General features: G+C 37.7%; 1 protein-coding gene across 1 annotated transcript in view; it reads right to left on the reverse strand.

Moving 5' to 3' along the window:
- Window positions 1-6: 6 nt before the first annotated feature.
- LOC140138532 (muscle, skeletal receptor tyrosine protein kinase-like) overlaps window positions 7-24,960 on the reverse strand; it is a 29,048-nt gene continuing 4,094 nt past the window's right edge. Inside the window, exons 5-12 of the mRNA XM_072160375.1 lie at window positions 24,245-24,505; window positions 23,998-24,058; window positions 22,356-22,604; window positions 8,221-8,402; window positions 6,657-6,680; window positions 6,195-6,283; window positions 5,568-5,724; window positions 7-2,682 (exon numbers count right to left, since the gene is read on the reverse strand). Of these exons, the coding sequence (XP_072016476.1) occupies window positions 1,448-2,682; window positions 5,568-5,724; window positions 6,195-6,283; window positions 6,657-6,680; window positions 8,221-8,402; window positions 22,356-22,604; window positions 23,998-24,058; window positions 24,245-24,505 (2,258 nt within the window). The 3' untranslated portion in view covers window positions 7-1,447. The remainder of the gene's footprint in view (window positions 2,683-5,567; window positions 5,725-6,194; window positions 6,284-6,656; window positions 6,681-8,220; window positions 8,403-22,355; window positions 22,605-23,997; window positions 24,059-24,244; window positions 24,506-24,960) is intronic.

Here is a 24,960-nt window from a genome sequence, read left to right on the forward strand (position 1 = left end):
GATTCTGAATTCTTCAAGTGATGTGTGGTTGCTCAGAACAATAAACATTACAAAGGAAGTTGAATGCTCTCATTGGCTATCTTAAAATCAATATCAGCAACAAATGGCATATTTAATTTTCACATCTCATATGTCGATAGCACTAATAACATCAACTTACAAACAAACCTTTCTCAGTTTTTCAAACATTAGAAAGCAATTATTTATAAATATACTTAATAGTGACAACTTTTGCCAGTCACTTCAATAACAGAGTAATATATAATATATTTATATGTTATGTACACAGTGGGTTTTTTCCAATATTTACAGAGTTGTGTTACACCTGGGCAGGTATAGAGATATAACTCAGAAACTGGACAAGATTCCAATAACTCTGGCCACATAAAACTGTTAGTGCAATTTCACCCTCTCCACATGGGTGTCGACTGCAGACGACAAATTCCAAATTGACTGCAGACGACAAATTCCAAATTGTCTTTAAACATTCCAAAATTTCAGAAGTTGTACATTTGCATGCCCATATTTCAAATTAGCATGAAAAATACATTAAAATGAGTACAAACAAGCCCACTATTGGTTTAGTGGTTCTTGAGGTAATTGATATTTTGAAAAAAATATCCCACAACTTGGGGACTTTTTATGTTGAAGGCAACACTAACTTTTCAGCTAAAACAATATAGGTTCACAGTAAATGATATTCTGCACTATACCATTTGTTTCTACAAAACAATTGTTTTTACTCACCTGACCTCAGGGATTATCAACTCAGGGGATTTACAGCAAGAGAGGCCTACACGTACCTGCAATAGCTGCCATGTATCACATATGACACCTAGCACCTTATATATAATGCAATAATGGTCAAATTCTCTATAGGGCAGCTATTGCAGATGGACCTTTCTTGCTCTAAACCAAACCCTCTAACTGTTGCTGTTCCTTTGACCCAATTTTCCAGGTCTTTTGACTGTGTGTGATAATGTCAAACCAGATGACATCAAATTTGTGGAGCTTTTGCCCCAGACTTAGCTTAAGTCCGAGACAACTTGTTTAGCTCAAAAATAGGCCAAACAAGTTACATAGACGTGTAAGATTGGGGCTGAGCAACAATAGCTGACAGCATATAAGATCAAGCATATGAATTCCTGGTGACTAAAGACAATTGTTCAGTAGAAAAGTCGTCTGAATAGACCATTTTGGAATATCCCACAAGCCTTTGTGGTTTAACCCTACATAATGTCACGTCAATGCACATATCGTTAGCGACTATCGTTACTGCACATTATGAACTGCACAGTAATGATGCGTGCACCGGCTTAACATATGTAGTGTATCGCAAAGGCTTTTGAGATTCTCCAAAATGCTCTCTTCATACTCATTTGTCATCTTTTGGAGCAATGGAATCAGTTTTGAGCTTTGAGCAATACTTTCTCTTACGGCAAACCCATCACGTTGATTCTATGGAAACAACACTAGATTCCCTAGTGTCAGGACTCGACGAGGTGGAAGCGCCCTCACCTTCCAACTCCATGGAGATCTCCTTGAGTGTATCCACAACCGTGTGAAAGGTGGGTCGTTGCGTGGGCTCCAGCGCCCAGCACTTCTGCATCAAATGATACGCCGACAGTGGCGTCTTACTCGGGCAAGACAAGGTGTGCCCTTGGTGAGTCTGTATGAACACCTGCTCGTGAGACAGCGCCATGTACGGCTGCTGCGCGTAGCTGAATATCTCCCACAGCAGCACGCCAAACGACCAAACATCCGAGTAGGTCGTGAAGCGGTACTGCCACAACGCTTCCGGCGCCGTCCAACGAATTGGTATCGTTTCGTCCTTGTTACCAATATACAGTTCACTTTCGCCCAGATGCTGAGCTAGACCAAAGTCTGCGATTTTAACGTCCATGTTGTTATTCACCAGACAGTTTCTCGTGGCCATATCACGGTGCACAAATTTTTTCTCTGTTAGGTATACTAGCCCATGTGCCACCTGCGTTGCCATTCGGAGCTGGACTGAAGTGTCTATGACATATTTCGGTCCGTTATTTTTGGACCGCTTGTGGCTGGAATACGGATGGTGACTTTGCAGGAACTCCTGAAGATCACCTTGTCCCATATATTCCAAAATCAAACACAGTGGTTTGCCCACAAAACAGATTCCAAGGAGTTGGATAATGTTCGGATGATTAAACCGAGAGATGATCTCAGCCTCGCGATTAAAATAATCGCACGTCTCTCTCTCTGCGTCTGCTTTTAACATCTTGATAGCAACGACAGTTTTCTCTTCCTCTCGTATCAAACGAGGCGTGGTAGCCTGGAAGACGCGACCAAAAGCGCCCTCTCCGATATCACGTATGTACATGATGTCGTTGCGTGGGTATTCCAAGTACTGCAATTTTGGGTTATAACTCCGACTCAGATCCTTACCGAATAGTGGGTTTTCCGGTAGACGGTTGTGATCGAACACGGGGTATTTGTAGTTTGCAAAGCGTTTTCGGTACTTGTACTGTCTGTAAGCGTAACCGGCTAAGACGAGGACGCCAATGCCTCCTGCTGCGACTACGCATATGATGATAAGCATCAGGTGAGGATTGGAGTCTTCACGCATCCGTTGCACAATGCTTGTTGTTGGGAAGTTGGAGATTCCTTCTGGTGGATCAGTGGCACTGGCTTCAGGCTTGTCAGCTACAGGAGTGAAAAAGATAAATTGGATCAATTAGAAAATAAAAGTATTGTTTTGAGAACCTGCTGTGTCTTTATCGCCTGATAGTAGGAGATCGCATTATTTTTCAACCACGAAATTGGCGAATCCATTGAGTTCACATTCAGATGCAAAATATCACACAGCGCTGATGTGCAAGATCACTGCATGCAGACCATGTTACGTGCAGTTCAATAGGCACCCAGCTATACTCTATTGTCTCATACAACACAGACAAGAACCAATGGAATTGAATTTTTATGAAGTGCACTCTGGACATATTTTTCAGAAAAAGACTACCATATCATTTGCAATTACGTGCATCATTTTCAGTGCTAAAACACACCAAGAGGTCAATTGGCATTTTTCTAAATTGTAACTTATTTTGGTGAGACAGCGATGCCAACCACCTTTACACCAAGTCAGTAAACTCTTGAGAAAATTTGTCCATTTAACATGGCTACATGATGCAAATTTGGTGTCAACTCCAGAGTTAACACAATTTGTTATTTTAAAACATCAAAAAGTATGAATATTGCTGTCAGTCTACATCCTATCTTTCACAAGATTTCATTATTTGGCTATCAACAGTTTTTCTCTCTTTTTTGTATCAAATTCACAGAGTTACACAATTTGGCATTTTAAAACTTATTGACAATCTTTATCTTATAATATCTAATATTTTATCCTTCACAATTAAGTCATCAAGAGCAGACAGCAAAGTGCTTCTCCCTACTTCTTTGAATTTCGTATTGTATAGCACCCATGTCTATATATTTATCCTTCACAATATTTGATCATTTGGTCATCAGCCCCAAACACTTGAAGTGTTTTTCTCTCCTTCATTGTCTTGAATTCACTATAATAATATCACCAGACATTGCCCTGTTTACCTGGTATTCACTAACACAATTGCTAATTACAATTCATCCGTGACAAACAGCCCAATTTACATACCAAAGTCCACTGGTTACTCAACTGGTCACAAACATCAAAACAGTGTTGGCAGTATGTACACTGCCCTGAGTTGCCAAATGTCACCTTTGCCACACATATGGGCTGTTTTTCAAATGGCCATCCTGACACCACGGAACAAGTTTCCACATCTTATTTTTGTCTAAATGTTATACATTGTAATGGTATGGTTTGTACTTCAATGACAATGTCACTTATTGCACAGGTTTTTTGCATCTCAAAAGCGTAAAATTATATGGCCACTTTTTATTGACTAGTCACTTTTAGTAAATACATTCATTTGGGTGATTTCTTACACCTACTTGGGTAATTTCAACACTTCCTTTAGTAGAAGTGCCCAAGTATCAGGATTGTGGGTACTTTTTTTAAATTAAGATACAAAGACACCACTGTTTGGGTGATTTCTTAAACCCACTTGGATGATTTCAACACTTTACTTCAGCATAAAATTGCCCAAGTCTCTGGACTGTGGGTGGTTTTTCCAAGAAAGAGCTACATAGACACCACCATTTAGGTGATTTCTTACACCCACTTGGGCGATTAATCACTTACTTTAGTAAAAGACAGACACTACCTGCCTGTGGGGGTGCTCATGCACCTACCCACCATATCAGTTCTACAAAACTGGCAACCCTGGAACTGCCCAGTGTCAAGTGGGTGGGCAATTTAGCGACAATGGAGTCATTTCATGCCAAGAGATTCCAGATTATTGTTTAAGCCTTTCAGATTCTTTTGTTTAAATTTGTTTTGTTATTACTGCAAACTGTGATCGCAGCAGTACTTTGTAGCCCAAGGTGTCTAGCTTGCTGCAATTCCAGACTGCTAGATACAACAACATACTCAAAACCAGCCTCCAACCAACCCATCTGACCTTGATTCCATTTCGGGCTATTTCAGTTGAAACTCACAAACCCCTATGGAAGATTAGTGTGGAAGATTTAGGCCAGGTCTTCCATAGGAGTATGGACTTCAACTGGAATAGCCCGTTTACAAATACAGTCTGGTGCTTTTTTTTCTCTTGTTTTCACCATTACAACATTTTAATTTCACTCCATATGCTCATACGTGCTGGTAGATAAACAAGCAAAGTAGATTTAAACTGTCATTGGACTATCTATTCCAGTTGAAATCCATACACCCCCTATTATGGAAGACATGACCTTAATCTCCCACAAAGAGAGTGTGAATTTCAAATGATATTACCTGAATGGGTGGCTCCATCTGAAATCTACCAATTTTGACAATTCCATGACTTTCCCAACTCCTTGGAACCCTGTACAATATTTAATGTTACTGTTCTTTTATTTAATTCTCAGACACAACACCTACATTTATTAATAGCAAGTGCATCCCACAAGCCTGTGATTGTAAACTATGCACGACTCGCATAAATTAAACCAATCACACTGCACATTGTAAGCAGTCAGTCACCAAGGTCAGGCTTCTACAAGTTATGCACAAACATGCAGGGCCGTCGCTAGGGGGGGGGGGTATTTTGTCGGCAAAATTTGAATGCTTTCGGCAAAACCATGTGACTGTCGGCAAATGTAGTCAAAGGTATGTGTGAATGTCGGCAAATTGTGAGAGCGATATAACAGATTAATATGGTATAGTAGTTAGGCCTACTAGGTAAAAAAATATTTTGAAAACAATTTTGACTCCTACCCCCCTACACCACTTTTTAGATTTCTGAGCGCCATCCTGGCTAAAAAAATTTGGGTCAACAAATTACAAAAAATTTATGTCGGCAAACCATACTGTACACCCCCCGAATCATATTGGTCTAGCGACGCCCCTGCAAACATGGACACAACACCAAGCAAGTGCAGCCATGTCCGAGAATTAAATATAACAACATTAGTTTCCTCCTAAGAACAAGTTTTCAAATTCTTACAGCATCTAGGGATATCACAGTAGCGCCATGATATATCCGTATTAAGAGTAAAGCACCACGGTCCTGACAACGATGAACCTCCAGGGTTACGACAGTAATTGCTGGCATTACGGAGCTCAGGATAGACTTCTGGGTAATACAGATGGCTGTGTGGGTGCTGTAATACAGACAAAAATGGAAATAGAATGATTAATAATCTCATGAATATATGCGATGCACAAAACCCAATCAAACTTATTTATTTGCCAAAACACGAATGCAATGTGTGGTTACTAATTAAAAACAGTGGACTTCCTTGTAACATTAGTAACCTCAGTGTGCGTATTCTACGCGCACGATGAATTGACGCACACGCAACTACGATATTTGGACATCGCATGATTAAGCCCTGTTGGTCGTTCAATTTTTTTTAGGGGAAAGTGAAAGGGTAAGTTGAAATTGTATTTTGTTTTTAATTAAAATAATATGTTATACAGATATGACGGAATCAAACATATTGAAAAGTGACGGTTATGAATGAGGTTTATGACTATTCATTAGTTATTTCTCAGGTACTATGAAAAATCTAAACAGTTTACTTGTATCGGACTGTCATAATAACACTGACTGATTGATCAATGAATTTACCTGTGCTTGCCAGGGTTGACACAGAAGGCCGTCTACGGTGGTATTATGGCTCCCCATATAGAACTGTCCTGTACCCGTCACACAGTCAGCTGTGAGAAAGAAAAAGACAAACATTTCTTACACTAAATTCTTGAATTCCTCTACATCTGTAGTATCCTGTTCAGGCCTGATGTTATGTTGAACTGCACTATTTGTCCTTTCGCACTTCCTGGCCAATTGCGTAAGAATTATGTCACGCCTGCCTCACACGATACTACACAGATTGATCGGCGATGTGATGACGATGTGATTCAATAAGTCAATCATTGCCAGAGGCACACTATTTTGCTCTCTGTGCATGTCAAACCAGTATGGTGTATTTACCATAGCATTAACTTATTACACACAGTTAGCTTGGTACTCTTTGGGTCTAAACCTCTTTTGAGTTATACTTTGTTTTTGACCTAAAACATGATTACTTACTTGTAATTTCACTTTCCTTGATATCTGTAAATAAAAGGAATAGAAGCAAAAGAAATGTCATTGAAATTGTATTTATATATTTCAATTTGGAGAAGGACATATAAACACAACAATGTCACAACTTGTCTTATACTTCACATATGAATGGACAGCTAATTAGTTACCTTTGTATGACGATCTTATTTCATGTGACACTTTGGTATTATGTGATAGGTCACATGATATGATAGGTCACATGATGTGATAGGTCACATGTCTACAGTGTAACTTAACAGCTCTCCAACTCCCGTCATCTCCCATAGGGACAAAGATGCACCAAGCGACGTTTTAACAAAAGCTTCTTTGTTGTACAAAACCTTACCATAAACATTTGCCACAACTCTAAGATCAGTACTTACAGTCTGACACCTTGCATAATGTATAAAACATGAAAATATCAAACATTCCACCCTGCACAGTCCATTATGCACTTATCAAGTCTTTCCCGGCCCTGGGGACCGGGACATAGCGGGAACATGCCGGGCGTGGCCGGGATGTACACAAAATCATTGCCCCGCAGGCCGGAAGTTAGCCGGGACTTGGCGGGGATGTACAGTAGATCGTCCCGCTATGCCGGGCCAATCATTCATGTTAGCGGGCTTTTGCCGGGTGTACAATTTTTTTCCCGCACTGCCGGGACATAGCGGGGACTTTCACGAAGAAGTCACACCATTAAAAAACATCAGTACCCGGTACCGTATACCAAGAACTGCTGATTTTGACATGCATACTCTTCTGTAATGCACTATTTTCACGATTGTGGCGCTACAAAGCAAACTGAGGAGTGGGGTAATTACTTGTTATAAGTAACCAATATTATATTAAAACCAATTTCGTGCATCTATAAATGAAAGTCTACTTTTTTTTAAACTCTTTATTTTGTTTAAATCCTTGCGTCTGCATGTAAGTTAAAGCTTAAACATGTCGATGTCTTTTAAATTATCGGCATGCACTATTAAATCGGCCGTGTTGTGTACGATCACTGCTATCCAAATAATCCAATCGATCTTTTTTTATTAGGCCTATATGTCGTTCATTCAATAATCGACACAGGTATATTAAACTCTGCAAGATGGGCGGGGCATAGCCCGTTGTACATTGTTTTAACGCAAGTCCCGGCCCATGGGGTCGGGGATTGTGACGGGATTGTCACACCGTAGCCCGGCTAGCGGGGGCTGAGTCATAGCGGGGATGTACAGAAAATTTATGCCCGTAGGCGGGACTTTTGACGGGTCAGTGCCGGGATGTCACGCTGGCAAAATGTACTTCCCGGCTAAGTCCCCGCTAGTCCCGGGTCCCCCAGGGCAGGGGAAAGACTTGATAAGTGCATTAGAATGTAATGAGCTATTCCAGTTGAAATCCTTATACCCCCTGTGGAAGAAACTAAATTAATCTTACACACAGGGGATGTAGATTCCATCCTATGTGGGAGATAAAAAGCCATGTCTTCTGCAGAGGGTATAATGGATTTCAACTGGAATAGCCCAATAATTTATAAACCTGCAACAAAATGCACTTTACTTACCAGGAAAGAGTTGTACATCCGTATACTTTGACATTTTACTGCTTTTCTTCGGCAACATATCACAGACTGGAAGTCCTAGATTTCCTTCACCTGGCCCCCATATGATAAGCTGATTCTGATTATTGCGTAGTTTGATCAGGTCGTTACGACATGTGAGCTCTTTGACCACTTTGCAGTCCTCCCTGTAACGAAAGAATCAAATGTTTATGTTATCTTTAAATTGAAACTTCAATTGTATAACTACCTGCTTTTAAGCAGGTTTTACCTCTAAAAGGCAGAGATGCCAGCGACTTAATGCCAAAAAAAATTCTGAAAATACGGACAATTGTGAGCCATAGGGAGCATAGTGCCTCACGGTCTCGGTCCCTTTTAGATACTAAATTATGGGGTTTTTTGTGTGAATTTTTCCCCCAATATTTTTTATACCAACCATAATGATTGAAATTTAATACATAAAAAATTCGGAAATGTTTTGGGAATTAATAAAAATTCAGAAAACTGGCATCTCTGTAAGGAAGAGAGCAAAAAAAGGTCAGTGGGAGAGAGAAATTTAAAGGATTACAGATTGAGAGGAACATAGAGACAGGCAGACAGATGGAAAAATAGACAGACAGGGGAAGAGAGTAAGACTTTATAAAATCAAGGTGCAAACAAATACAAACTGCTATATCACTAACTTTTCTTTCACTGACAATAATTATGAATTTCATCTGATATGTACCAACCAACCAAACTATTAAAAGAATACCTACATCAGCAACATGCAATTTTCCAATTATCATGAATCATGATAAATATATACTAGTATATGACATACACGTGTCACGATGGACATAGCAAAATATATCTGTTGAAAAAAAAGGGCTATTCCAGTTTAAATCCATTACCATACACCTCCTACATGTATGGAAGATATTCATGACCTTAACCGGGGGCGTTGATTACCCATTCAGGTAGTCCCATTTGACATTCACACCCCTTGTGTGAAAGATTAAGGTGATGTCTTCCATCGGGGAATGTGGATTTTCAATGGAATAGCCCATTATGCTTCTGACTTGCAGTCTGCATCAAATTTGCAATGCATTTATCTTGGAGATTTTAACTTATCTTTTTAAGTTGGTGGGCAGGGGCGTAAAGTTTGTTCGGCTAATATAAGGCAGAAATTATTCAGCTTTTGTTATTGCGCATGTCGATAAAGTCCCAACTCACACAAATTCACATAAGCGTGCGCTAGTCACGCATTACGCAACACACAATGAGCGTAAGCATTGACCCAACTGTGTGCATGCCATTCTATATCAATACACAGGGTTATGAGTCTTATTTTTTCCAGCTTATATAAACCAAACAAACTTTTTAACAAACAAGTCAAAAGCAAAAATGTGAAATGTTAAAAGGGCCCCACACTGCTCTTTGTCCATGCCCCAGGTTCTTGCTACATGTACGTCCCCTAGGGGGATGGGGCAAACATATTCACCAATTATTTTTTAAATTTCACAATCTTTGCAAACCTCCAAGGCTATAAATGATCTGTTGTTGTTGGGGTTTTTTTTTGGCTTAATCTGAAGAAATAATTTATGGAAAGAAAAGACTTTTTACTCCTACTCATATCAAGAATTTGCCTCTATGGTTCCAGGAGTAAACACATTCTATACAAAAATAATGCAGCACACAAGACTCATTGCCAAACATTTACCTACTCTCCAGACACAAATAATTGCACATTCCGTACACAATGGACAAAATATTTACAGTACATCTAACTATTTGCAAACAATAGATTGCAACACACTCTAGTAAACAAATTCACCTGGCGTAAAAAAAACACAAGTAGTTGATTTGTCAGCAACAATTTCCATGTCAATATTTTAATATTTGAGAACTTGTGCATTGTGAGAATTTTAGAAATGTTAAAAATAACATTTAGGCAAAGAAAAGTCTTGCTTCAAAAGTTGAGTTATAAACCTGTTACTGGCAACAGTGGCGTAGGTAATGGATATAGGCCAAATTGGCCCCCACCTTGCCCCTCTACATTGTACCCCCCCCCCCCCCCGACAAAATTTCTAGCTACGCCACCACTGTGGAAAAACAAAATTCTTAGGTATGTCATGTCCAGGGACAAGTAATCAATTGGCTATTTTTTTTCCATGCAAATCACTTTTCCCTGGTTATGTCCCGGGGTTATGTCACTGTTTAACCAGTGGTTGAGCTAGGGTTTGAGATGCTCAGGAGAATGTTTGCACCTAGTCCAGAAACAATAGTGATTTTGTGACATTTTGAATAAATACCACTAATTTCAAGTTGAATTTACTTCTTTTCACCACTTGGAGGGGGCACAGAATCAAGAAAGGTGGTGCTGACTTGGTTGATTTGTTGCCCTCCCTAAGATGGTGCCAGGGCATGTCCCCTCCAATGGTGCCAGGGCATGTCCCCTCCAATGCCCCCTAGCTACGCCACTATGTTCAATGGTTTCTTAGACCTAGGAAAAAAAGTCAGTTGTTTGTCCTCATCACCTGACCGATGTGAAAATCAGCAAAAATAGTTTTAACTGTACAAAAGAATACTAAACCTAATTTTACACATTCCAGACGTTCCACAAACAAAAAACTTGTTAATACCAAATTGCAACACAAAAACGTCTGCATGCAGACAAACAACACTTCATAGGGGATAGGTGTTTTGACACCCTTGACAACAATGAATATCATGCATGGAAACACTACATAGCTGGTAGGAACTTGTAAACAAAAACAAAATTTACACAAATATTTGAAACATTTAACAAATGACCTATTTCAACACTCATTGCTTTTCTAAAGCGGCACAGCCTGCTATGTCCAAGATCTACTAATTCATTCAAATATGAAATAAGGCTCAATATAATGTCAAATTAACCCAACTTTGACTCTAGGCTAACCATAGCCCTAACCAAACCTAACCATTCATATAATCGACATATTGAACCTTATTTCATAAAAACATGTATCAAAACCTTATTTTCTACATGTAGAGAACCTTTAGCATAGCAGGCGTACACCTGTTGAACAGACCTTCAAAGTTTAACTTATTTGAATCTTATACTCACCAATCCAAAATCCTACAGATTATGAATTAATTTTTAACAACAAAAAAAGATAAAACAGAAAATATATAAATAGCTATGTTTGTTCTAAAGAATCTTGATGTCCAATGTCTTGTTTGTTTTCAGGAATTTATTTCAATGAAAAAAAAAATCAAAATCCAGTAAGTTGGAAATTCAAAAAGCTTATTGCAACGAAAGTTCACTACAAGGCAGAGTAAAAAAAAAACATGTTTCTCGTCCGCGCCCTCCTCCTCTTTTTGAAGATTTTTCAAATTTCTTTTTATTTTCTAAACTTTCAGTTATAACTTGTTGAAAAAGATATTTCAGAAGTTCAAACTTATTGTACGGCTTTGTAAATGCATAATACATCATTGAAGAAGAGTTTTGTGATCACTGTAGGGGCCTACCTCTCAAAACAATAAAATAAAAAGGACCTCCTCCTTTTTCTCAGATATTAATCTGTATGTCGAATACCCAAAATATGGTGCCAAATACAGGTATTTAGCGTCGTTTTCCAATAAAAATAGAAAATAAAAAGCCCTCATCCTCCTAATTTTTAAAACCCGGACGAGAAACATTTTAATTTTTACTTGGCCTAATAATGGTAATTTGAAATAGCGCAGGCATTTGTTGAAACTCTGTTGCCCTGTAATGTATAGTGATCCAAGTTATCCCAACAATATCGTGCTATGCTATGAAATTTATGTGCTCTTTTGTGAATCGGTTTACACATAGTTTACACTCTAGTACCATCAAATTTGCAAGCAAAGCACAAATTGACAAACTACAAATGCAGGAACTCGCTATCTTGTAGTACAAGATTGAGAACTACCATCCTCTGTTGACAATAATTGGTCAAGGCAGTAAAATTTTTCCAGTATCCAGAATGGTTTTTTTTTCCCAAAAATATTGTGAAAAATTGTGAAAAAGCCTATAATATTCATATACCGTAATTCAGTCATCAACCATATGTTTTAACCCCACATGCGCACTAAGCCTCTACGAACTAATTACAAGAGGGGTCTCTGACTATGTCATGTATTGAGCCAATTAGAGAAATGGTAATAATATCGAAGTCAGTAGGGCTGAGTAAGACTTTACTTAGAATTGCTAAAGAAATCCACTTGATTTTGATTGGTTATTCAAATGATTATATAATGTAATTGACCAATCAGAGGCACTGTAAGGCAGTAGTTCCTATCCCACAGGGTTAATTGAACTAAACATTATATAACACAATTAGCGAAATGTCAAGGAATATAATATGTTTACACAAAACGTAAAATATCAAACCCTACCAACTCCAGTCAACAGTTACTGAATTATAACTTAAAAATAAAATCCTGTCAAAATAAATATCTGTAAATGTCAACTTCATTTACCTACAAATCATCTGAACTCATCTTGTTTGTCTTCCAAACATTGAAAGGGAAAAAAATCACTGTGTCACATCATCTCCAAAGTCTAAAGTCATATCCATCCTACCTTTAATACACACTCACATGATGCCTCTTGATTACTGGGTACAAACTCAGAACATGCAACCATAAGGTCAACATGATCATGCACTTTAAATAATATAGGGGTCGGAATTAGGAACCAGGGCATGAGACTAATACCAAAGATTTCAAGGGCTGCTATTGTTCACTTGAATAAAAACAACAAAAGACATGGGAATAAAAGTCTTTTCAACTTCCCAGGTACAATATAATGGCAGTAAATACCTAATAAACAAGTATGCTTCATTTAACACAAAATTGCATGCCAATCTTACTAAGAATCAAAACAAAATAATTTCCATTTACAATTAACATGCCCACTTCCTGATATGTGTGTGGTCGTAAAAACACCCAGGCAAATGAGGACACACACATAGCATGCCTGGGATTCGAACCTCAGACCAGGCTTCCCGTTAGTGTGCGTCATTGCGTCCAGACGCGTATTTTACAAATTTGGACGCAAGTTCACATGGCTAATTAAGTATTTTGCGTCCATTGTGGACGCAGACAAAACTTCGAAATTTTATCATTAATTGATGATAAAAATAAGAAATTTTTATTCTTTTATATTTTTAAGATAATAAAAGCCCCAAAATTTTGACCCACCTGCTGAGAATTGAAGTAAATTCTGCAATATTTGTAAATGCAACGTCAGGAAATTGTGCACTTTTTGCATGCTTTCCGAACGATCGCTGGTACAGCTGGGGAAGTCCCAATTGATTTGTTTACAAGCAAGCACGTGCTGTTAATGTTTATTTAATTATTTATCACAACCTGACAATATTCAATTTTTAATATTTTAAGTTTATTTTCTCATAAATAATCTTGGTTTCCTTTATTAGTATTATTGTTATGATGAATAAAAGCAATTTTAAAGACAAAATCCAAATGATAACCCTTTTTCGTATTATTTGTGGCAGCACGTGTTTTAGTTTTAGTGGCATCAACAATACGTTACTTTAAAAATAGAAATGCGGAAGTGGACGTCTGAACGAAAATTGCTCAAGATTGACAGACTTTGCTAAGTTTGCTCATGTTTTTGCACCTGTTTTTGACCACGTTTGGACCAAAACTGACACAGAAATGAGAAAAATTATCATAGCGAATGGAGATGGAATATCACGCTAAAATGCACTTTTATTTTTTTTAACAATCAACATTTGATGAGGTGTAGACCCAGTGTGTATCGTCATAATCGTGAATTTCAGATGGACGCACAAAAATCTGTCTGGACGCAAGTTTTTGCAACCTCGTCAGCAAATTTGCGTCATTACGGACGCACATTTTTAAAACCTTAACGGGAACCCTGCCTCAGACCCCACACATTCCATGCACAAGATCACCGACCTACATTGTATAACCACAGGGGTTTTCGTTGGAATGGCCAGCGAATTCTATAGGTATATGACTTAGACTGATTGTGTCATCGCATCACATGGAATGCATGCGCAGTGGTTTTCATAGTGAGCTTTTTTGTGGGTTTCAGTCGTTAGGATTAACAACCCAATTTGAGGCTTATGCCTTAATACACAGTACACTCAAATATGACCTTTGACTGAATTGAGTACAAAAAACGCATAATTTGAGGACAATTTTTATCTAATTCATGAAATGGGCATTACTGAACATGCCACTGGGGTTGACACCATTGAGCTATTCCATTTGAAATCCATACAACCCCTATGGAAGACATGACATTAATCTCCTACACAGGGTAAGTGGATTCAAAAGAAGTCACAATTGGTAATCCCATTTGAAATGTGCAAAGGGAGTCTCACCAATTCAGGTAACCCCATTTGAAATTCACACTACCTGTGTGAAAGATTAAAGCCATGTCTTCCATAGGGGTGTAAGGATTTCAACTGGATTAGCCCATTTCACCTTACAGTGACTTCTTCTATCACTAGGATCCACAACATGCTCATCTATATCAGGGCACAGTTCTTTAACCCCAATACATTTGCACATTAATTGAATGACCTTGGAAAATTTGGGTACAAAAACTCATACTCTGCAACTTAAGGTCAAATTTTACACTATGACTATGGTTATTGAACTATGTCATTGGGATGAGGCCATTATGGTCCATAGTGACTCCACAATAGTACAGGTGACCTTTGTCAATCAAGTTCAAAAATATCCCTGGCGACAACCCTGGAAACCAACGGAGCGTAATTAACAGTGATCACACATAATCTTTGTGCGTAATTTATTTTTTGCATTACACAACAGTACCCTATTGTTTCGAAAATTTTTGTTTACACTTGATTGTATATGGTCATTTTCACAGTAAAGGGTGTAACTTTTGATTTTTAGGGTCAAAATTTCAAACCACTTAAATATGTTTCTGTTTACTGTAATCATGCATAGAAGCAACTTAAATTCCAGTAAAATAGTGTTTCAAGGCTTAAACCTTTTGATTTCTGATAAAAATTTGACATTTCCATAACATTTTGGTTAAAATCTAAGAAAAAATGTATTTTACATAAGCTCAGAAAATTATGACATGAAAGCTGGAATACATGTGAAATCCCATTCCAAAGTAAGTCAACAGATATAAGTTAAATTTTATACCATGTTTTGCTATGTTTGTAATGCAATTTTGAACATTTTTAACATCAAGGGTCATTTGCAATGGAAATTTCCCAACCTTAAACATATTTTTTAAGTTTTAATTGGGTTCCTAAAATAATTTAAATGTCTAACTTCATGTACAAATACTACTTGATGAAAGGAACCTCCCAGCCAAGTTTCACAGAAATTGGAGTTATTTTTTAGAATTGGCAATTCAAGCGATTTGTGTTTCGGAGGCTTCAGTTAACAACACAGGTGATCATTAAAGTAAAATATTTGGCTAACTACTACAAGTTGACATGAAAAAATAGGTTAAAAATATCACAATTACCAATTTTCATGCTTTGCTTCTAAGTATTGAATTTCAGTTGTGACAAAAATTAAATTATCACAGCAAGTCATTCTTTTTGTTTCGGAGGCTTCATGTTAACAATGGTTAAACATTGCAGAAGTAGTTTTTTTGAAAACAGCACTGTTGGGATCATCTAAGCTGTTATTTTCTTGTGTGTATTGAATCAATGATTCTATCGGCAGATATTGTAGATTTATAACATGGTAATTTTTTCACCCATTTGTTAAGTATGGTGTTATTTGCATGTGAAGCCTCCAAACGGGCTTTCTCGGATATCAGTATATTTTTCAAGCATTAACCATAATATCAATTTTTTTAAATTTATGACATTCTGCACATTCATGCAACAATTACAATGCAGATATCAATATGGAACATACCAATTTAGATATGCATAGATGATAATTAAGTTTACTGTTGTTTCGGAGGCTTCATTTGTTTCGGAGGCTTCAATTGTTAACGGAAAGTTTGTATTGGGTCCCATTTTCAAACGGTGATATATATCTCCATGATTTAAAAACAAGTGACTTGAGGATCTACTTTGCTACATTTTGATAAATAGATTGGATGAGCTCTTTTATTTGCCCAAGCTTGCTGAACAGTTTGTTTCGAACTTCAAAAAGTTATGTCGGCTCTTTGAAGTCAAGATTTTATAAAAATTTTAAAAGCTTGCAAATCAACTAATTTTTGTTACCATTTCAAGTTAAGATATCAACTGTTATGAATCAAGAAGAAGTGAAGAAATAACCAAGAATTATGAACCAAAGCTATACCCACAAAGTTTGTTAACAATTGTTAACGGAAAATGAAGCCTCCGAAACGACAAATATCGAACTCCGGTTCTCAAAAATACAGGGCTGTTCACAATTAAATCTAATGTGGCAGTGTTTACTGAACATATGACCGTACTTTCAGGATAAGAAAAATTATCCATGAACTAACTGAAGAAAACACAGGGTTTTCACAAAATCTTACTGTTTTTAAGTTTTTTTGCAATATTAGGTACATTTAAGCCTGCTAAAACTGAACGCAGTAACTCCCGAAGATGATTATGCTACCCAAGGTAGCTGCTAACTAGATGACTTATTTCATGGAATTTGTGGCTTTATTAGAAAACTACGGATCAAAATGTTAAAAATCCAAAGTTACACCCTTTACCGTGAAAATGACCATATATCAAAACTTTTTTATCCAATTTTAATCATTCAATTTTGTCATGTCCAGAAACTAAATATTATTTTTATATAATTTAAAAAAATACCTTTTTCAATTTAGTTGCCTTGAAGATCATTTTGGTTGTGGTTATGGATCAATTGACATTTGGAGTTTTTCCCAAAATTATTACCGTAATGTTTATTCTTTGTTTAGCTTTATTGCTAAATTGATCTGTTTTTCTGTGAACTTTCTGTTTTAACATTCCCACAACTGCCACAAGTATTTCAATTTCAAGTTTGCAAGAACCAAGTCAGTGATGAGCATTTTACTTGTGGTTTCATGCCACTTTATTTAAATTATTTTCTGCAATTGCAGAACTTGCATTCTTTGTTTCTAATTATATTGTTGCCAAATTTGTTTTTTATTTTTTCTATTCACATTTTAATTATATGAATCATTTGAAGTACAAATGAGTGAATGTTCTTAGTCATTCAGTAGTTTCAAGCAGAATTTTGGAATTATGAGAACTTACTTTAGTTCCAGTGTTAGATTAATTCCAAAACTCCATTTGAAGTACAAGTACCATACTTGGGTGTGGACAGTTGATTTCTACATTTGGTAAGAAACTTTCCATCTAATGTGCCAAGTAGGAGGCCCTTAATTTACAATTTTGTAACAAAATTGAATAAACGACTCATTATTATTTAAAGATTAATGATGCACTATTCAAGTAATTCCGGACCCCCTATCCAAGGCAAATTGGGTTAATTATGTTACATAATTTTACACAAAATTAGGTTCTAAGGGTTAGTTCACACAAAATAGTTACATGAAGGCTCGCCCGAAATGTGAGGCACTGGTGGGGATTGCAAGTTGGGAAAGAAAAGGGATTAGGCCATCTTAATTTTAATCCTGAGTCTCAAAGTTGTAATAGTAAAATTGTGGGCATTGTCCTCTTTAAAAATCAATACATTTTTATATGTCTTTTTTTTTACAAAAAGGCGAAAATAAAACTAAACATTCCTATTTGATTTCAAGTTTTGACGTTTTCAACACAGAGAAGAATTATTTTGTAGCAGGTACTTTATTTGTAGCTACTATTCCAACACTTGCAACAGACATCAATACTTTCTGCACTAAATGCTCGTCTCAAAGCCTGTACTGATATATAAAAAATAATAACAATAAAAAAATAAAATAAAAAACACCACATTTGTCAATTTCTCACAATCTTTGAGACTCAGGATTTAATTAAGGTGGCCTTTAAAACTGATTGGTGTGTTCCAGGGATAGGTGCATGCAGCATTTTGTAACAAGCGTAATTTCCACAACCCTATCCCCCAGTGGATTGGATCGTGCAGAAACAACAGATAGTGGGGACATATGTACTAGTAGTATGCTCACATGGCAAAATCGAGTTTGCTTGAAATTCCCATGTAGACAAGGAACTTACTGCTAATTGTCTCGTTGAAACCCGTACGAAACTCAGGGAGCTGATCCTTGTTGCGAAGATTATTTGTGGAATGTCTAATAGGGTGTACGCTCTTGAAGCTGCGAAGTCCCTGAGTTGTTGTTAAATGGTCTATGGAATGATGTGGGGCCGTAGTGTCAGCGACAACCTGTAAAGCGTGCTGAGGCTTGTGGATTAACATCTAGGCGTTGTGCCTGTGCGTAGCGCACTATAAATCACTGCGCTTTTTCATGTTATGCCTAGACACCAAGGATCCCTAGGGGTCAAGGATACGAAATAAGTATATGTACACACATTACCTGGGATGGGATGAGGGACGTACAATGTACGTCGTACATGTACATGACGAGTACATCATACAAATATAAGAGTTTTTAAACTATTTGAAATCAAATGATCATCACAGAATACTCACTGCCAAGGGTCATTACGACCACAATAGACATGTGTAAGGGGTCATTGATCCGTGCCTCAGTAGACAGTGTAACAATGATTGTCATCTATGTTCAGACTTGTTGCATTCTACTGAATCACCTCAAGGCTTGTGACAGTATAGTCTTTTGTCAAGTTTGCTTTCCCACCAAAAATATCCTTCAATATACCGGTAAGGTAACAAAAAAAAACTTGTTCTACGGGTGGAGGATATAAGCATAACTGGAGGAATGGGTTTGAAAAAATAAAAAATACCCCAAGTAGCCAATTCCATTTTAAAAACATACTCGCTCTGTTGAAAACTTCTCTTAAATGTCTTCCACAAGGTACATACATTGTATGACACATTTCAAACGAAACAGCCTGATACACATTCAGCTTACACTCCGGTGAATGAGTGTTGAATTCCTGAGTCAGGTGATAGCATTTGTTTTTGCTGTGCCCAGATTATTTCCAAGTTTTGATTTTTCCATTATATTTTTCACGCTACCAGAAAAAAACAAGCCTCCCTTTTGAATTGAATGCAAGTTTAGCATTCAATGGATTCATTCACTGGGCACACACTATCAAGGTGCCATGGCTTGCCACTGAGAAGACATAAGGTGACTTAATACCCAAGGATTTAAGGCTCGCTAGACTTGGCTGAATGCCGACAGAGTGTTGCTACTGCAGTATTTGGTGTTAGTGCCATGTTTTCGCAGAAAATTCCTGTCCGGCGTTTAAGGTCAATAAGATTTCACAGTCCCAGAAGGCAAAGTTCATTGGCTACAATGTACAAGTGTACAAAGATGGAATAACTATATTACTATAATATGGTGCGGCATTGTATATTCTTGTCATGAGATAATTTGTAAAAGATAGTAAGGCACGTTTTGGAACTGTGTATTTAGGCTTGAGATTGTTTTATTCTGGTAGTACAATTTGCACACAATTTACTTACGCATGTACAGGTATGATGGGATATTTCCGGCTCAAGAAAAACAATATTTTTGGTGTTGTTCAATGTTCTGTATAATGGGTGGATGTGGTTTATTTTAAACATTGAAACAGGGGTGTGATTCAAAGCGTGTGAAATATCCAGAAAATAGTAAAAAATCCAGAGAAACAGTGTTAAATCGGACAAAAATACCCCAAAACAAGCTGAAGATCAATAAAATTGCGTAAATTTTGGCCACAAAAAATCCGCAAAAGTCCAGACAAATCACACCCCTGTTTGAAATTGCTTATTCGCAGCAATCGTATTGTTCAAAATAACCATATATCCTCTTGTCCGCTGGTCCAAAAATCATTGTGAGTGCCGAGTCCAAAATGAGGGTAAAAAAGAGGTGTCCTGAGGACAACCTAAGCATAGATTCTGCTTGTCCTCAAGCCCAGGTCCTTGTTTCAGTTGTCCCAAAATATGTGATATCTTTGAGTGTAAGAAATTAAATTTGTTTGCTGTTTTTTGCTCTGGGAAATCTGTGCTAGCTTCCAAATTTGCCATTCTGATCAGGGCTGATTCCAATAGAGGGTATCCAAAACTTGTACAATTACCAGATTTCTAACAATAAATTTTTCAGGAGGCTACATGTTGACAGGCCATGAAAAAATAGCCCTGTCTTCTAAATTATATTCCTTGATGGGGTGACAAATGGTTGCTCTATTTTATGACCCGTAGGTATTTTGTATTCTTTTCATAACCAAGGTTTGTTTACGATGTGTGCTGAATTGCACATTGTGTAAACTACAAATAGTTATGGGTTGTTTTTGTTTGATGAGTAAACAAAAGTGGCATTGCTAGTGTGATAAAAGAGTCAATGAGTAATGGCATAACATGGAATTACTGATTACAGTTTTTTGTTCACTGTTCCCAGGTTAACACCCAATTGCAGTCTGTGATTTACAAAAAAATACTGTTGTACTGTAAGAAAATCAGAAAAGTAAAGTGTATTTAGGGTGTCCAAATGGTAAAAAATACCTTATTCTACAAAATCAGAGTGTCCACTTCCTATTCACTCCATTATAAAAATCAGAATTTTAGGGTGTCCAAATTGAAAACAGGGTGTCCAAATGACACATGGGCACCCCTCTGGCTAATGCCTTGGTGATCGATCAGATGGGGACTTCAACATTGTTGCTCAGTGTCAACAGAGCTACATGTAGGCTACACACGTATCAGGCTGTTATTATTTGACACTGGTTAAATGAATCTAACGGTACCAAACATCATAAACCCTCAAATCAGTAAGCATAGGCACAAGCAGATAGCCCACATGATGCCATTGCATCATCATGCAAATAGTCATATGGCAACGGAAAGCTTGGCCGGGCAAGCTACACCCCTGTGGCAAGGTAAGGGCATGGCACCCGAGGTCGGGGTTCAAAACGGCACATGAGAAAAAAGGTATTCTCTTCTTCTTCTTTCATTCTTCCTTCCTTCCCCCTTGCCAAAAGCAACTGGGGAGTTAGGGCTAATGGGCATTTTGTGATCCATACCCTCAGCCCCCTGCACTTTTTTAAAACACAGATGAACATTTTTATTGCATTGGAATGTCTGGGTATATAATGTTTTTGTATGCAATGTTTTCTGCAGATTCATTCACAACCTCAGTAACTACATTTAACTGATGTTGAATCCCCAGGTCTCTTGAATATTTGGTCGAAAAGTTATGAACCTATACATGCCCATTTCCTTATGTTTTTTATTTGTTTTCCCCCTCACTTTTTGCCCATCTATATAGCTCAGTTTCATTATTGCCGACTTCAGTCTGATTGGATCAGATCTTATTGTTGTCATTTGTGGGATTTTGACCACTACAACCGGCAAAAATTGCTGGACCCTGCTAACAACTCACTGAGAAGAATGAACAATGTGTGCAGAAGCCAGATATAATATACACAAAGGAGGACCAGAATTAAAATACAACTGAATTGTAAGTTTTCAACTAGGTCATTTTTCCAGAAAAGAACTTTGTTAGAAAACATGATATATGGCTTTTGACAAATTGCCTCACATAAAATACAGAGAAAGTGGGCAAATTTCCGGGGAACCAAGACAAAAATGGCAAAGCAATGGTGTATGTAATGTTTAATTTGTGCGACTTTATATGCCACTTTCTACTACTTGAAATATACGGTAATTGATAAAGAAGTTTTAACTTATAATCATTTCTTGATCTGTATCTTCATCCCCACCTGTCTCAAAAAAAAAAAAAAAAAAAGTTGAGATTTTTATACAACTTTTTTTATACAAATTTTAAACCTCTGGCAACATAGGCCTACTGTTTATGAGCAAAATAATTCTTATACATTCATTCGCTTCCGATACCATAATTATCATCAAATTTGTCGCTATGTTGTCACATATTTTTCCTACAAACAATTCATCACACTTAAAAAAAAACCTAATCCAATCACCAAGTACCCAAGCATAATTTCGAAGCACTCTTACAGGCTCAGTAACCAAGCTTACCCCCCACACACACACTGTCACACACATACAATCTGGGCTGACATACCCAAAATATCCGGGTCCTGCCAATACCAGAGCCCCCAGAGTTAAAGTTAGCGCAGAATAAATTAAATACTTACATTGCGAGCGGTTTAGGCATGAGCGGTGCACCTCTAATCTCATCACAGTCCGGGTACGCCTGATGACATATCAAGTTCTCCAACGCTTTGTGACACTGGGTCGACACTGAATTCTTGATCTGCATCAATAAGGCCTTTACGGACTGCTCTACACTTCCGACGGGATCGTGGAGGGATGCGTTGTAGAAGACACGCCTCTGAGTGCCAAGGACACCGAGGCAGACCAGACCATTGTAGTTTGCGCACCAGCTGTGTGAAAACAAGGTGTATAGTATACAATGATTACATAAAAACAAAAAACTATGATGTACAACATGTGTACCATCATAATAGGCTCAACAAAGACTTACTAGATCACTGGTTCTCAATTGGTGGCCCGCATACCGATGACATGTCAGTAAACATAGCAAAACAAGGTGTTATTGGTATACAAATATTTACTAGCTCTAAATTCGGGATCTGGTGGAATCTATTGGTCTGAGGTGAACTGGAGACCGTGAGCCTACTATTTCCCGAGACCGCCAGGTCGAGGAAATAGTAGGCTCACGGTCTCCAGTTCACCTCGGGGACCAATAGATTCCACCAGATCCCTCATGAGCAGTAAATATTTGTTTTATATCCTTCATTAATATATATTCTTTGTTCATTAATTGGTTAAATAATAGAAAGGCCTTTATCATAGACATAGGCCTAGGCATAAATGTAGGCTAAGCCCTAGCATAATCAAGGCTAGGCTAGGCTTGCCGTGCTTTGTTTTGATTGAATACACGTAGGCCTACATGCACAAAGCACGCACACAATTGAGTGGCTATAAAGCTTACCGTTGTAATGTTTAACCTCTACAATACCGCCGTGAAACGAGTAACCATGTTCTCTGTTATTTCCTGTCAATATTAAGATATTGTTCCTGATGTAACTCAGATTATGTCATTAAACTGCCGATTTTAGCTGCACTTCTGTGCTGCTGCTTGTGTACTTCCATAAGACAACACGACTTGCTACACATTAATACCCCAGAACCGGTAGCGATATCCCCAGTATGTGGCGAGTTGCACCGACCGCTAGGAACTGCTATACGCCTATGAGGTCATCTTCCCAGAGGGAGTATAGCAAAAAATATATCCCGGGGAAATAGCACTTTGAGTCGGCTTTTTAACTGCTTTGCAAAATAGCAAAACTATTTTTGGTCACATGATACTCGTTTAACCAATTAATGAACGAGAATATATTAATGAAGGATATAATAGTTGCTAGTATTTGGTGCTAACAAATTTAAGTAGCCCCTGGTCCAGCGCTTCTTATTTCCCAGCCTGAAGGTGTGCTATGCTAATGCTATACCCATGGTTCTTAGAAATGACAGTGACACTTGACCAGTTCACTTATGGAGCAGCCACTGCCAGGCAGTCAGTGGACTTTCTATTGCATTCCAAAAATATTCCTGTATCCCAAATGCTCCAGCTAGACTTTTTCTTCCACAAAATAGTTTAAATATAGGCTATATCCTGGTCATCTTCCGGTCATCTTTTCAATTCGCGCATTGAGTTTCCTTGTGGTAAAAATGTGTTTCTTTAACAAGTATTATTATTATTATTATTATTATTATTAATTTACATTTAACAATTACAACACATTTTCTACTTACTTTGGACGACCTGGAGTGTTGTATCCCAACGCACAATGAGGAGAAGCCACACAACATGAAAGTAGAGAATAAAATCAAATACATTTTATATACATACATGTATGTGTGTACAGTACACATAAATTCAGGTTGGTTGGTGCAATTCTATACTAATTAGGTCTCACCTTAGTTAAATACATATTAGTTATTACTCAATTTTGATCAAATCGATTAGAAGAACCGCTGACCCAAGCTTCTAATATCTTACCCGTCACGATGACTCTTCCGGTAGCTTGCACATTAGTCTGCTTCAAAAAAGTCGGTTTGTTGGATGCCATACATGTGTAGTTTGTCGACATGGTTGCGTTGATCACCAGGAACGACTTGTTGAGGGACTCTGGGATGGGGCGCCCTCGCTTTAGCCATATAATCTCCGGTTTAGGGTAGCCTAGTACAGTGCAGGTGAGGTTCACGATAGTGCCGTAGATGACCTTGTGACTGGTTGGACCGGATGTTATTGTAGCTTGCACTGTCAAATAATATGAGATGAAAATGTTAAGTCGATTTTAAACTTTCATTTCTTTCTTTATGTTACAGGGACAATCAGTGAGTCAATTGCGCAATTGAAATCTATACCCCACAGGAAGACATGATCTTAATCTCCAAAACAGGGGGTGTCGATTTCAAATGGAGTCACCCATTCAGGTAATGCCATGTGAAATTTACACTCCCTGTGTGGGAGATTTAGGTCATGCCTTCCATAGGGGGTGTATGGATTTCAACAGGAATAGCTTAAATTTCATTTCACTAACAGTTGACGCATCAAAAGTCTCAAACCCATAGTAACTCTTTCAACAGAGTTATATGGTAGAGTTACAATGGTTTGGACGTATGATGCGTAAAACAACTTGAACTTACTATTTGTTGAAAATACCCTAACTGTTATCAACATTTTGGCCATTGAAAAAAATAATCAGCACACAA

Source organism: Amphiura filiformis, chromosome 2 (assembly GCF_039555335.1).
Source record: "Amphiura filiformis chromosome 2, Afil_fr2py, whole genome shotgun sequence".
Classification (NCBI taxonomy): Eukaryota; Metazoa; Echinodermata; class Ophiuroidea; order Amphilepidida; family Amphiuridae; genus Amphiura; species Amphiura filiformis.